Source organism: Buteo buteo, chromosome 23 (genome assembly GCF_964188355.1).
Source record: "Buteo buteo chromosome 23, bButBut1.hap1.1, whole genome shotgun sequence".
NCBI lineage: Eukaryota > Metazoa > Chordata > Aves > Accipitriformes > Accipitridae > Buteo > Buteo buteo.
Genome location: NC_134193.1, coordinates 13,943,403 through 13,958,374, shown reverse-complemented (window position 1 = coordinate 13,958,374; position 14,972 = coordinate 13,943,403). Strand labels below are relative to the sequence as shown.

Below are 14,972 nucleotides of genomic sequence, written 5' to 3'. Positions count from 1 at the left end.
AGGACCGCTTTATCTACTGCCTTAAAATATGCATAAAGCTTAAAGTTGAAGTTTACAACTGACAAATCAGATCCATTCCCCTTCATGCATCATCTCTCATATAAATTCCCAGTCTCAGCAGATTGGGATTATTCAGATAGACTCTGTTTTTATTATAATGCTGGTGTGTCAACAATGCAAATAAATAAGAAAAGTGCTAGAAAGTCACCGCAGTCCACAGGACAAAGATAGGTCATATAGCAAGATTTTCCATGTAGAAAAAACCCAGGTATTACTTGTTATTTTCCCAAATGACTGCTGATTTTAAGGAATTAGTTGTATTTCCTCTGTAACAGAGGAGTTCTATTCTTGCTGAGAAAATGACCTAAACTTTCAGATTTAACAGCATCAGGGAGTTAGCTCTGATGGTTGCCAACTCCTTGACCACCCCTGTGATGGCTTATGAGAAAGTTAATTTCTATGAATGCAGATTTCAATTGTAGATTAATATCAGTAACTCTGAAAATCCAAGTTTCTCTGCCCGCAGGAAGGTTTTGTAGACGGAATAATGTAATATAAGGAAGACAAATCTGTTGAACTGAAGACATGAAGACATGGAGGAATTTTCCCCTTCTTTATTGTTTTGGATTAGAAATTGTTTAGAAGAATAAATAGCATCCTTCATGTGGACACAATTAAAAGCATAAACATCTGATTCCCGGCTCCTCTAAACTCAGTATCTTCCTACCCTTACAGCAGTATTCACAGTATTATTGCAGTACTCGCAGTCACTTCATAATGGCAAACACTGAGTTGTTAATAGTGCAGTAAAGTGGTTACAGTAATACTTGCTTGTCTTATAGGGACTTGTAATTAATGTTGGCAAAACACTGGCAGCTATAAGATAGTCTATATGCTGCTTTCTGTAAGCAGTCTTTTGTCATTAATGTGGTTATTATTTATTATGACAGTCCTTTTCTTCCTGTTCTGTCTTGCCATGTCTCTGAAGAGCTTTTACAAGTTATCTGGGGCAGCTGAGAATGTATATGTGTGTGTGTGAGTGCATCTCCGTGTCACTGATTACAAGTGAATTCATTAACGTGGAACATCATTAAATAGTACGTCATCACCACTAGTCTGTAATCTGAGTAACTGATTGACTCTCTGTCCTTATTCAGAGGAGGAACCTGAGCTTGGAAAATTATCAGTATCAGAGACTGGCTGGGATGGTTTCCAGCTCACCTGGACAGCAGCCGACGGGGCCTATGAGCACTTTATCATTCAGGTGCAGGAGTCTGACAATCCTGAAGAAACCCGGAATATCACAGTCCCAGGCGGACTGCGCTTTGTGAACGTTACAGGTCTCAAGGCCAACACACCTTATAGCATCACACTTCGTGGTGTGATTCAAGGCTACAGGACCAAACCCCTTTCTGTTGAAACCATGACAGGTACCTTTTCAAGTCACTCAGTCTTATGGCTCCCTTTCTTTGCAGACAGGGATGTGAGCCAGAGCTATTGCAACTGCTCGGCAAAGCTTGCTCACTTGGTTGGCTTTGCATGGGGTGCACTGAACTCATTAAAGCTTGGCTGAACATCTCTGGCATGGAAATGTCTCATGATCAGACTTTCCAATAAGAGTCTCAGTGCCCCCATGGAGCCCTTCTCTTTTAGGAATACTTTTTTCCCCCCACCTCAGAATGGCTTGTTTTGTTCCCTTTACTCACTTTTCTGCTGGTTAACACTAACAGCAAAACCCACCTGGCTGTTGTACATGCTCAGGAAAGCTCACATTGCCTTGTAAAATTATTAAAAAATCTGTTCTTCCTAGCCCAGATAATCAAAGCCTGAGAGTATGTTTAGTTTTTAGACTTCAGAAGCTACCTCTGAAATTAAGCACTAGCTTCTGTGTAAATGCAAACTCAGGTGTATATTGTGTGCATCTGACTCAAGGGCAAGGACAGACACCTTCTATATGTTCTCATATAGAAAAGAACACAAATTATTTCCTAGCAAGAGTAGTATCATATATTAAGCCACATAAATTTGTTAAACAGTTTGATTGGTCTAAAAAAGATTTAATGCAAGAAAACCAAATTCAGCAGAACTACCCTGGCATAAAACTGACCTGTAAGAAGGAATGTAAGGCCTGCATTATCAGAAAGTTGCATGAAACTCATCAACAGCCACAAAAAAAATTTTCTGGCCAATGTTGTGGAAGATGGCTGTTTTAAATGAGAGCTTATCATGAGCTTTGTATGCCTCACTGATTCTTCCAGGTGTCATATCATTGGTAATCAGGTGTTATGATCATTGGTAATGAACAGGGCATGAATTAATTGACAATAAAGGGGCACCAGTGGCTCTTCCTTCAGATAATTTCTTGTAGACAGTATCTCCTGCCTCTGGGCTTCCTTACAGACCTTTGCAACCTCCTGCGATTGTGAGATAGCCAGAGCTTGCTCATATCTGATTTCCCCAAGCACATATTACCCAGCACAGAAGGGGATAAAAGTACACATAAGAACTCAACAGAATTAAAACATGAAACGCAGTAGAGCTAACTTGTTTCAATAATGCTTTAAGCAGCCTGGCTTAGGTAGAAGCGTGTCTGGCACAAGGTACTTGCCTTGGGCTGTGTCCCACTGCAGCCAGAAGTCCTGTGCTTTGACAGTCCCGAGTGTGAGCTGGTAGCAGATTGCTCATTGAAAATAGAGAAATGTGGCTAGACAAAGGAGGCTGGACAGGGACAAACAAGAAAACAGACATCACGGGTGTCCTGCCTAAATATGCAATGTTCTCTCTTTTTGTTAACTTAATGAAAACAGGAGAAGATGCCCTGCTGAGGTTTTCCCTTCCCTTTCTGGGTCATGCTCAGCACTCAGCTTTTCAAAATTTTCCCTTCTGGGGACTTCCAATTGTCAGATTTTTCTGAGCCTTCCTGTAACGCATCAGGGATGTCTACAGAGAGGAAGAAACCCCAGGGCAGCTATCACTTTTGCATTTTGGCTCTAGCTCCAAAATTACATGCCAGCTTTCATAAGCTTAAGCTGAAAGGGAAAGTAGAAGAGCAAAGAAAACACAACCTTTTCCTTTGGATAAAGCAATAGCTCTAGTTTTAGCTTTTCCTAAAACTGGAAGCTAACTTTTCCAAATGCCCCCGGGGGCATTCAGAAAATTTCTTTTGCATCTGCTTTCATGCTCAGACCTCAAAGACGCATGGCTGCTCCTGGAGGTAAAGGGAAATAGCCATAGCTTTAAAGCTTATTTTTCTTTTTCTTTCTTTCTTTCTTTTTTTCTTAATTAACATTTTGAGATACTTTCATTTGATTTCTTCCCCTTAGTACCTGTCTGCTTGTAGCAAGCTTTTATGCAAACCCTTTTCTCCAGTGGCAGCTTGGAGCACTGCCAGCATGAGCAGAGAGAAGCACGGCATTTCTGAACGGGAGGAGGTACAGGGCTGTCCCTTTCTGACCAATGTTGTTTCCCTCCTCAGGATTGCACCCAGAAGTTGGTGAGCTAACCGTTTCCGACATTACTCCTGAAAGCTTCAACCTTTCTTGGACAACCACCAATGGGGACTTCGACATCTTTACTATTGAAATTATTGATTCTAACAGGTTGCTGGAGCCCATGGAGTTCAACATCTCAGGCAATTCAAGAACTGCTCATATCTCAGGGCTTTCCCCCAGCACTGACTTTATTGTCTACCTCCATGGGATCTCTCATGGTTTCCGCACACAGGCAATAAGTGCTGCAGCTACAACAGGTATATAAAACCTACCTCAATGCTAACTCTCCTTTCTTCTAACTCTTCCTTACAGGTTGTGCCCCTTTCCCTGCTCTCAGCTAGCCCACCAGTGTACCAAATCCGCTACCTCATTCTTTAACACTTTCTAAGGAAGACCTGCCGGAGACATTTTGAACTGTGAATGTTAATCCACCATCCCATCCAGCAAAGTCAGTCAATCACGTTGTGATGTGATTTCATTCACACAATAAGTTTGCTCTTGTTCAAACTTTAAGGTTGGGGCAACCTCTGACACAGACGAGAAGCAAAACAAATTTCCCAAGAATGAAGTGAGAGATGATTCATTATGTTAGCCTTGCAACATGTGTTTGCATCTGTCACACAGTACAGAGAAGATACTATTTCTCTCAGATAAGCTGATTTTTAGATACAGTTTTTATCCTGATTCTCTAAATAGATTGCAGGCACATTTCAGTCTGACAGCAGACTCCTACAAGGCAGATACATTGCTTGAATTCAACTTCAGAATTTAATTTACCTTGCATGAGAGATTGAAAGAGTCCATTTGACTTGATGTTGGTAAATGGAATAGGAAGGCATTTAGTTGTTGGCACATTGCACATCTCGAGGTTTTACAGCTGATGTTTTTTCCAGAAAAGACAGGGAAGTCAAATGTTAGATGTGCTCTAGCCAATTACAGTATGAAAGTGGAAGGAGAGGACTAGACTACAGAAGCGGAAGGTGCATTCTCATAGTAGGCAGATAATAGCTCACATTGTGATCATTTAATATCTCCACCAAATTTTGCCTGCTGACATGATCTTAGAGGAAAATTTGTCATAGCAATAGATTAACATGGTCAATGACACTAAGCAGAATAGCAAATATCACTGATCAGATAATACAGATTTGCAGTTTCTAGCATCAGCAGATTGTGAATATCCTCACTGAATCATGGATAACATGGGCAGAGTGACTGCAAGGGTGCTGGTATGAAAAACATTGAGAAACACAATGCTAGATGATCTTTGTGACCTATGGCTCATGTGAATTCAAAATTTATTTTGTTGCTTTGGGTCTTAATAATTGCAATACATTTCCATTTGTTTTTCTTCCCATAGTACAGGAACCTCTCCTTAGCAAACTCACTGTATCAAACGCTACCTCAAACAGCATGTTACTCACGTGGGAAGCACAGGACAATGCCTTTGACCATTTTATTCTAGAAGTCAGAAACTCTGACTTCCCTTTGGACTCCCTGGTGCACACAGTGCCAGGGGCCTCCCGGCACTATGTAGTCACCAACCTCAAAGCTGCCACTAATTACACCGTCCAGCTCCATGGTGTAATTGATGGGCAAGGTGGTCAGACCTTGACAGCACTGGCAACCACAGGTATTTCACTGTTTCACCCTCCAGGTTTGCTTTTTTCTCTTCTTTCTTTTGTTCTCCACCGAACTGCTCTAAAACATGGCTCCAACTCATCGTTCCTTTGGTAAATTATAGGGAGATCCCTATGAGGGGAGGCTGAAATGCACTGGGCTTCAGAGCGCTTGGGAAAGAGATCTGAGACAATGGAAGAGGCTGAAAAAGTGCCCCCAGCATTAAGGGAGCCAGTAGTAAACCGTGATTGGTTTCCTTATATATACACTTATCTGCAAGTTCTGTGTATATATAATTGACTTGCTCCAGATGGTTAATATTTTCCACAGAGTATCTTTGCACTTGATCTGGAATAAAGTTCTTGTTCATCCCATCCTCACTTGCTTTGTTGTGGGTGGGAAGCCTTCATGTCTTTATGAGCCTGAGAGGCACCTGCATGCCATGTTGGTTCTTCATTCTTAAAACCAAATGTCTTCCAAGACATTTGGGTCTCCTGTGGAAGTTTCATGCAGCATGCTAAATGACCAACCAAAACTGCATGGATTGGTCTGGCCCCTTGTGCTGGTTCTGATGTTCTTCTCTACCTGGTATTTTTATGTGTTCCCAGCAAAGAGCGGGGCTCAAAAAGCAAGTTCACCCTTTCTTGATGGCCAGTCCACCACTCTGTCACTTGCATTGCTACCTTTGAGTCTCTAAGACCTGACTGGATGTCAGAGCTTTTCCTATGGTCATGGTGATTCCAGGATGGTGGGAGATCACTAAGACTTGCCTGAAGAGATAATTTCAACCTATTTTGCATGTAGTGTTCTTTGGAGTCTGGATGTCATGATGTGAACGTGCCTGACTGGATGCAAGTGGCATGTGAAGGAATGTGGCCATTTCAGAATGAGATTGGAAAGGATCGGTTTGTCCTCTCTGACCTGCATGCGGGGCTGATGGCTCCATGTTCAGTTTCACTGGGTTCTTCACCCAAGCCTGTTTGCTCTGCGGATATTTTTTCATCTCCTCCCCTGTCTTCGGAAGTACCATGCTTACATGGTGACATCTCACTGTCAGTCATGAAGGCATTGATGGTCACTGGTTGACAGCATGACAACAGCATGTGTCCTTAATTGGGGCCACTTGGCTTCACCTGTTCCTAGACAATTCCAGAGAAGAAGGTGGACTACTATTTAAAAGTCTTGCAATAAGGGATGGGAGTAAAAGTTGGAACATCTTGAAGCAGTTCATGTTTTAGTTAAGAAAAGGATTTCATTCTTTCACTATTCTCTTTGTCAGTGGGATACATCTTTCTTACTTTTCTCCCAGCATGAATCACTTACATAGTTATTTTCCTGTATCTCACTGGCTGCATTTCCCAAGGTGTTCTTGGTTTATACTTAATTGGCAAGAGAAAAAATAGAAAATCAGCCCTGACAGCAGACACTGGATTCTCTGACCACCTGACTGCTGGGTCATGTTTGTGCTCTCTCTGTGCTCTAATGAATCTTTAATGATTTTATGCTAAATGGAATAGCTTTAAAACAGGATGGGTAAGGAGCTGTCCCCCTCCTATAGCCTGAAGGCCAAGTTTCTCCCCTGGCAGAGGAGAGATGTGGTTTTTAATTTCCTTTAGCAGAAAAGGAAAGTCTTTGCTTCTTAAGCAAGTGCCCTGACCACCGAACAGTCAGAAAGGAGAGCAACAGCAGTGTTGTGGGTTTTTTGATTCAGTCTATTAGATATTCTCTGATTGTGCCTAATCAGAGGATAAGGAACACCTTATCTGTGGAGTCCAGGGAGGTTTTGGCATGAGATTAGTGTTGAAATAATCACTGTTAGGATTGGAACCCCTCATAAACTTCAGGGTCCAAAAAGAAAAGTATCTACAACTCCAGGTAACAGAAACACTAAACAGAAGCTGAAAGGGATTTCAAGGACGTCTGTTCTGGGCTCACCTAATTCCTGCCTGAATCCTACTTTATCTACTTTGGAGTTGCCGTGGGTTTGTATTCCCATCAAATTCCCAGTGGGAGTTCCTGCAGTTTCTATGGTTTTACCACAGGACTGTATGCTGTTGGTGCTTCTGTAAATCAGGCCCACATTTTGTTAGGAAAATTGAGTTTATTTAAGAAAATTGAATGAAAAAATAAATTAAAAGTCAGCACTAATTTCAGTGGTTTCTTTCCAAAACCTCACAAAATAGCTTTTGCAATGCTCCTTTTTTTTTTTCCTTCAACCACTGCAAAACAAGGCTAAAACATTCAGCCTTATCTTTAAGCATCTATAAACCTCCACTGCTAATTCTCCCAGCCCTGCTGAGTAATGCTGTGTCTTCACCTGTGTTCCTTTCTCCTCCAGAGGCTGAGCCACAGCTGGGCACGCTCACACTCACAAATGTTACCCCTGACAGCTTCAACCTCTCATGGACCACAAGAGATGGGCCTTTTGCCAAGTTTGTTATACACATTAGAGATTCCTATGCAGCACATGAACCCCAGGAGCTTACGGTGTCGGGAGGTGCTCGCAGCGCTCACATCTCAGGCCTGCTAGATTACACTGGCTATGACATTAACATTAAGGGGACCACCAATGCAGGTGTTCACACAGAGCCCCTCACTGCTTTTGTCATGACAGGTACCTGCTTAAAGGTTTGGAGTCTATTTATTGGCTTATAAAAATACATATTCCCGTATGGATAAAAAAAAGGACTCTCTACAGCACTGAATATCTTGTCCAGCAACAATGGTTTTGTTTGCAAATTTAGTGCAAGGATGGGTCAGACCAGTCATGTTGACCTTAAAAAAAATTTCTAGGAGGAGTACTAGTTTAAAGTGAGTTAAGAACCCTCTGGAGTCTTTCTCCCATGTCAAATAATCTTTTTTAACTCCTGAAGTTTGAGGGGGAAATTTGCCTAATACTCAGTAGTTGCATCTGAAGGATCCAGAGAGGACTGGATTTTAGAACGCCTCCTGTCCTGTGATGTCCCCTCAACACATCCCTTATGTCTGAATATTTTGGCCAGACTTTGACTGAAATTGATTGTATATCACGTGTCTCCTAGATGATCAAATAAATGCCACAGAGTTCACCTTCTATGTATTATGTGGCCAGTGTGTGCTACTAGGGCTTGTCACATAGACATGTGGATGCCCTAAATAGGATTAATGGAGAAAGTGAGGCCTTTTCCTTGTTCTCCTCTCTTCATTAACATGCAGTGGGCACACCAGTTGCAGTAGCAGCATCCCTCACAGCATCTGGGCTGTCAGTTTCTGTGAAAGGCAATGTCCATGATCATTTTCCTTAAGGCAAATCATTGCATTTTGCACCAACTCTGGTCTGCTCCCTGATGACATTCAGTCACACAGTCAGAATTGAGCAACTCTCCTTTCAAAACCCCTGCTCTTTTGCTCCACCAGAGCACAAATGCTTCCTTTTTGAAAATAAACCATGGACATTGGTATTTTGAGAGGAAGCTTCCCACAGCTAGGTAAATATATGGCGCACTCTACACAGCAGAAGGATGTGCCAGCAGTTCACATAAACCTGCTGGGTTTAGAGTGTTGGTGTCACTCAACAACTACCCCAGGAAAATAATTTCAGCATTTTGGGCTCTTAATTTATTTACCCACCCTCCCAGAGACCAAACCAAAATGTGAATCTTTGGGGTTGCTTGATTAGAAGCAAGTAAACTACAAAAATGTCTCCAAATTGAGTAAATTAGAGCTGAATCTCTGGCACCCATACGTGTAAACATGAAAACATAAGGACTTCCAAATTATAAAACTTTAGGAGGGAATTTTTATGCCAAATTCTAACAACATCAATTTCAGCAGTTGTGAAATGTCAAAACCAAACCCCAAACCCTTTCCCAGAAAAAGTTCTGTATTTAACTAACTGGTGTTTTCTTAAGTGAGTGGAATTTGAGTGATTGGAAGATCAGATGAGTTAGCTGCTGAGCCAACATAGCAAGGTTGGTCAAATAACTTAGAGAAATACCAGCAATGGCTGGGATCCAGGATCAAGGCCAGGGCTTAGCAGAGCCAGTTATCTTTCTATTTGACTTGTCAGATTTTGAGTGAGCAAAATACACTGAGAAACTATCTTGTGAAAGTTTGGCCTTTTTTTTTTCAGAGACTTGGTGAGAGTTTTGAGGAGTTGATCCACAGCCTCTAAACTTTGACAGATGTCATGCTGATGTGAAAAAAAGATCCCTCACTGGAATTTCTTTAAGTTGTCAACATACCCTACTAGAGCTGCCTATGAAGCAATTTGGACAGATTATTGCTCTGTTCTGCAGTCGTGAGCCCCAGCCCTTAGCCAGTGCAAACTCTGGCTTCTCTCCTATCCCCCTCAAAAAAACAATCTTGCAAGTATTAAGTACTTGCACTGGCTATGACCTGATCAGTGTCCTGCTTCTGGCAGTCCTTCTGGCATCTCTGACCCCTCCACCACTGAAAAGAAAAGCTGGAGATATTCACGTGAAGTAGAAAGGTAAAGAAGCAAGATACAGGAATTGTGAATGCCAAAGTTGAGGCTTGTCCTTAAAGCACTGATGGTGGACAAAAGTGGAAGGAAATTAAAGCTTTACGCATAGCATTTCTAAACCAGTTTTGATTATAACTGTCTTACAGTGCATGTGTAACAGAAGAAATGTGCTTACACAGTGAGCTTGGAAGGAATTTCAATGGAGCTTGTAAGATGAGGTGCTGAGACACCCTTGATGAAAATTAAGAATTGAGCATCTAGCTTCTGGAGGCTCCATTGAAAATCCTAGTCTTGTGGTCCTGGCTATGCACTTCTATTAGATCCATACTTTGGGGAAAAATGTGATTTATGTTTGGTGGAATCTGTGAAACTTTCTAATTTGCAATGTTTTTCGCTTCTTTTTTTTGTGTGTTTTTGCACCTTCCCTTCTTTTAGAGGCCATGCCCCCACTGGAAAACCTAACTGTCTCTGATATTAACCCTTATGGGTTCACAGTGTCGTGGATGGCATCGGAGAATGCCTTTGACAACTTTCTAGTAGTCGTGGTGGATTCTGGCAAGCTGCTGGACCCACAGGAGTTCCTCCTTACGGGAGCCCAGCGGCAACTGAAGCTTAAAGGCCTTATTACTGGCATTGGCTATGAGGTTATGCTTTATGGTTTTGCCAAGGGGCACCAAACAAAGCCCCTAAGCACTGTGGCAGTTACAGGTATTTTAATGTGAACAAATTGTTCTCTTCCACCCTTTCTTTCTTGCTTTTCCTCTCACATGGAAGATGTTTTATGCAATCCATTTGCAAAGCAGACCTTGGCTTTTGCATCCTTTTCTGCATCGTGGCTACACATAACTCATCCTGGTTTATGATAGGTTCACCAATGAAATCATGTTCCTTTTAACTTGATGTTTCCCTTTTGTCTTTATGAGGGACCCTGTAGAGGCGCATGATGTGGGTTGAAAGTCTCTGGTATGGTCATGCAGGTACTTCTAACCAAAATCTTTAAAGAAAAATGGCTGCATGTGGGAGCTCCTCTTGTTAACAACTGCTGGGCACATCAGCATTCCCCAACTTGCCAACCAACAGGACCTTCAGGAAGAGTCATACTGGATTTCTTGGCCATGGCCTCCTTTCTTTCACTCTCTGTGTGGGTTCCACCCACAGACCATCGAGTGCTATCATTGCCACCCATAAAGTTGGCATCTCTCTCCAGAAAGCCTTAGCTCATGTTTTCAACCTCATCATAGCTGCTGTTTTCCAGCAGCATTTGAGCTTTCTTGAAAAATCATTGCAGACTGATTCTCTAGCCCCATAACCATCAAGTCTCATTTGCATGTTGTTGACTATGCAGCAGTAAAGCTGGGGGTTACCTGATCAAAGGTTCGCAAGAAAATAAGTGGTAATGTCTTTCTGTGGAAGAAAGAAGTGCATTGGAGATGCTGTAAGATAGTAATCACTCCACTAGCATTTCTGTAGGTAATGAAGCCTGACCATACTGAGCTAAAGATATTTTGCAGGTAAACTTACAGCTCCTGGGATCCTCTCAAATGGGTTCTTTCACTAAAGACAGTAGGTCTTGCATTTGGATTTAAGTGTGTTGTTTAAGGCATATGAATTTTCACGATTCCCCTTTGCTGCTTCAACATTTGTTTAATATCAAAGTAAAGAACTCATCTGATCAGAAGCATCACAGATGCCAGAAGTGCATGAAATAAGGGTTTTGCATGAAGAAAAGGACTCTTTCAAGTGGCTTCTATGTTGTCCTCCTAACAGAGAGAGACCTGACAATACTACAGGCATGCCTGCAGTTCTATAACAAGAGCTTGTTTTTATTGTACATAAAGTTTTCACATAGGTAGCAAGGGAGAAATGCACATGAAACTTACTATTAGCATGTGTAACTTTGCATGTCAGAGGCAAATGGTGTATGTCCATGCAGTGGATTTGCTATTAAGGAGTGAAAGTTTGAATGGGCCTGCACACACTCACATATATCTTCTTCAGTATGTGTATAATGCTAATAATCTTTTTTTTATTTTTTTTTTCAATAGCTGGCAGATTGTTTCCCTTTCTTTGAACTGTGGTTGGATTCTTGCAGTATGCTATATCCAGACCTCAGGCAGGTCTCTAATGAACTGATTGAAAAAAATCATTTCTTTTCCCTACTGCTATCTTCTCCTTTTTTAGAAGCAGAACCCGAGGTCGACAACCTTCTGGTTTCAGATGCTACTCCAGATGGCTTCCGTCTGTCCTGGACTGCAGATGATGGGGTTTTCGACAGTTTTGTTCTAAAAATCAGGGATACCAAAAGGAAATCTGATCCACTGGAACTAATAGTACCAGGCCATGAGCGCACCCAGGATATAACAGGGCTGAAAGAGGGTACTGAATATGAAATTGAGCTCTATGGAGTTAGCAGTGGACGGCGTTCCCAACCCGTAAATGCGGTAGCAACCACAGGTATTGTCTTTGCAGTAGGAAAAGCGTAACATGTTCATGCCTGTTTCTTTCAGCATCTCTCTTTTTCATAGCCAGCTTGAGCTGTTCAAACTGTCTCCTGTATGTCCCTTATCCGAGTTACTGATTCAGTGGGGTGTAGTTATTTATAATCCATCATCTCACATTCCTTAGCTTTATCGCTGTCTATTTAATATGGTTTTTATTTAATTACTTTCATGATCTGGAATTAGGCAGCAGAGACTAGCAATTAAAGCACTGCCTCTGAGAGCCAAGAAATATTGTTTCTGTAGCAGCCTTTTTCAGTGATTTCCTGGAACTAATTATGTGTCACAACTCCACAACCATTTACCTCCCTAGAAAAGAGGTATGACAAAATGAATTTACCAGAGCTATTGAGAAGTTTATTTATGGCTTGATCAGCAAAGGACTAAGCACAATTAACTTAGACTTACCAGGATCTTACCAGGAGCATCGTGTGCTCAATAATTCAAAATAAACTTGAGTTTCTTGCAAAATCAAAGCTTTGAACTCCCTCAGCAGAAGTTGCTTTATATTCTCATTCTTGTGTGTCAAAAATTCTGATGTAAATTAGCTTAGTGAGTTACCCAGGTAAAATAATCCAAAAGAAAACATGCAGGTATGATTGCCAATTCATGCCATTTTGTTTTAAAAATACCAGAGCCTTAATCCTCAGTCGCAACATGCCAATTCTACAAAGTTGGAGTTCTTGCATTTCATAGTCTCACACTAATGAAGAAACATTGTAAACATAGCTGCAAAGATCTGCTGTCTGAAGTTCGCCTAAACCTATATATGTTTCTGAAAAATTTCCACCAGAACAGAGCCTCATTTTCTCAGTGCCAGGGAGAAGAAAGAAATTTTTGCTATTTGTAACTGGAATATTTTTTTCTTATATTATTTTTATGTGAAAATAAGCAGTTATTAGTCAAATAAAAAGTTCTCAAGGCTTAGGTTGAATTCCTGAGATTAATTTAAACAAAAAAATATTTATAATTTGAAGAATTTCATTTTGGCACTTTTGAATGAAGATTTTCTACTTTTTCTCCACCAAAATCATGGTTTCATTTTGAAATGTATTTAAATCTAAAGCAAATGAAACAATGTCCTGTGACCCAAAGTCTCTCTTAAAAATTTTTAGCTTGCTGATATGAAAACATAGTAATTTCAAATCAATCTAATTCTGGAAGGAGGGGTATTAGAAGGGGACAGGTAAGTTCAGTGTGTGAGGAAGCCAACAGAAATTCATAAAAGAGGCATTTGCTCAGCTGTAGCAGTGTACTCCAGTCAACACACAGAAAAGGGACAACAATAACTCAGTATTGAACAGCTTTTCCTGAAAGAGCATGGCCTCATGATTCACCTTAATGTCTGTGGTGCCAGTTGTTAGCATGGAAAGGCACATTTCTGACCAGCTCCACTGACTGTCATCACATCCCTTGAATAAACAGCAAGGGCATATATACACTCACCCAGACATTTACATGAAGCAGAACATGGACCCATCACACACCACCTTTCCCATGTGGGCTGACTCATAACAGAGAGGGATGTTTAAAGTCAACTGCACTTGTTAGCGGCATGTCTCCATTTTCACTGACTTCCAGGATATTTATGCTAAATCACTAAGAGTTATCATTTTCCTCATGACTACATTCTTATTCAGTTCTTTCAAGATTTAGCACGTCACCTATTGAAGCAAATAGCCCAAAAGATGTTTTTCAGATGGCCCATGGATAATTGATAATAGAGCTGGAGCCACAAAAATCCAGCAAAATAATTTGGGCTGCAGGTTACACTACTTTGGGTAGCTGGGACCACCAAGGCATGTCACTAGATTCTTATTTTGGAGTTGATTATTAGACAAACATATGTATATTTACAGCATTTCCAGTATGGTTGCAAAGAAACATTTCTATCCCTGAAGGCGGTAGCTCAGGCTTATATTCAGCCTTGCTTTATTCTGGCATGTGTACAAGATACAAGTGAGCAAGGAATAAATCAGCTAGGCAGTCTTTAGCTTTAGTAGAGAAGGCAGTAAAATAACAGTTGGAACAAAGCTAGCAAACAGACCAGCAAACAAACCAAACCTTACCATGGAAATGAAAGCAGGAAAGTAATTTAGACTAGAAATCCTTCTCTGTGTTTATCACTCCATTATCCACTATCCATTATCCAAGCTTTCCCCTTCTTCCCTCCCTGGGCACGTACCCATGTATACACAAATGCAGTCTTCACAGATCAGGTCCACAAATGGTGTAATTGGTGCAGCTGAGGGAATCTGGTTTGAGCATTGCCAAGCAATCCCCTCTGAGGGTCTGACCTCTTATCTTTGTACAGCAAACCATCCACCTGCTGTGAGGAAGGATCTTGCAGTGTTCACCTTTTGCTGCCTCATACTCCTCTGTGGTTTCCTTTCCTTCTTTCTCTTTTAAGAAGAAGTCAGCAAGGCAGTTGATCTAGTGACAGCCATGGGCTTTGGATGAGGAAAGGCTGAGTAGGGCAGGACTGGCATTTGCCATTTTCTCCTTGTAGCTTGTGTTGGTCCTGCAGCTGGTAACTTGCCCGGAGTCTGAGATGATCTTCTGTGCTCCCATCATACCAGGAATGTGGTGTGAAACTGCTGGGCATGGGAGCTGGCAATGAAGTTGTATCTTCCCACACCCATCATAAGTAGTTCTTCCTCCATTATTTACTTGTATATACAAGTGAACAGCAATAGGTTTTCCCCAGAACCACTGATGATAATGCCATTAAAAGGTTATCCTATTTGGGGTGATGATGGTATCCTCTCTCCCTACTCTCTGTATTTGTCTGTTTGTTGTTTCACCATCAATTCTGCTGTAATAGAAAACATTAACAGTAAAATCACTGTAATGCAAGGCAGCGTCATACAGACCTGAAGTGTCTAATGAAGTTGGCAC

General features: G+C 41.3%; 1 protein-coding gene across 4 annotated transcripts in view; it reads left to right on the top strand.

Moving 5' to 3' along the window:
* TNC (tenascin C) overlaps window positions 1-14,972 on the top strand; it is a 74,744-nt gene that overhangs the window by 44,615 nt on the left and 15,157 nt on the right. Inside the window, exons 12-17 of one of the 4 annotated variants that reach the window (XM_075056178.1) lie at window positions 1,158-1,430; window positions 3,476-3,748; window positions 4,852-5,124; window positions 7,450-7,725; window positions 10,012-10,284; window positions 11,758-12,030. The exons of 1 other annotated variant lie outside the window; for it this stretch is intronic. In XM_075056178.1, the coding sequence (XP_074912279.1) occupies window positions 1,158-1,430; window positions 3,476-3,748; window positions 4,852-5,124; window positions 7,450-7,725; window positions 10,012-10,284; window positions 11,758-12,030 (1,641 nt within the window). The remainder of the gene's footprint in view (window positions 1-1,157; window positions 1,431-3,475; window positions 3,749-4,851; window positions 5,125-7,449; window positions 7,726-10,011; window positions 10,285-11,757; window positions 12,031-14,972) is intronic. 2 more of the 4 variants (XM_075056175.1, XM_075056176.1) reach the window with 2 other exon arrangements.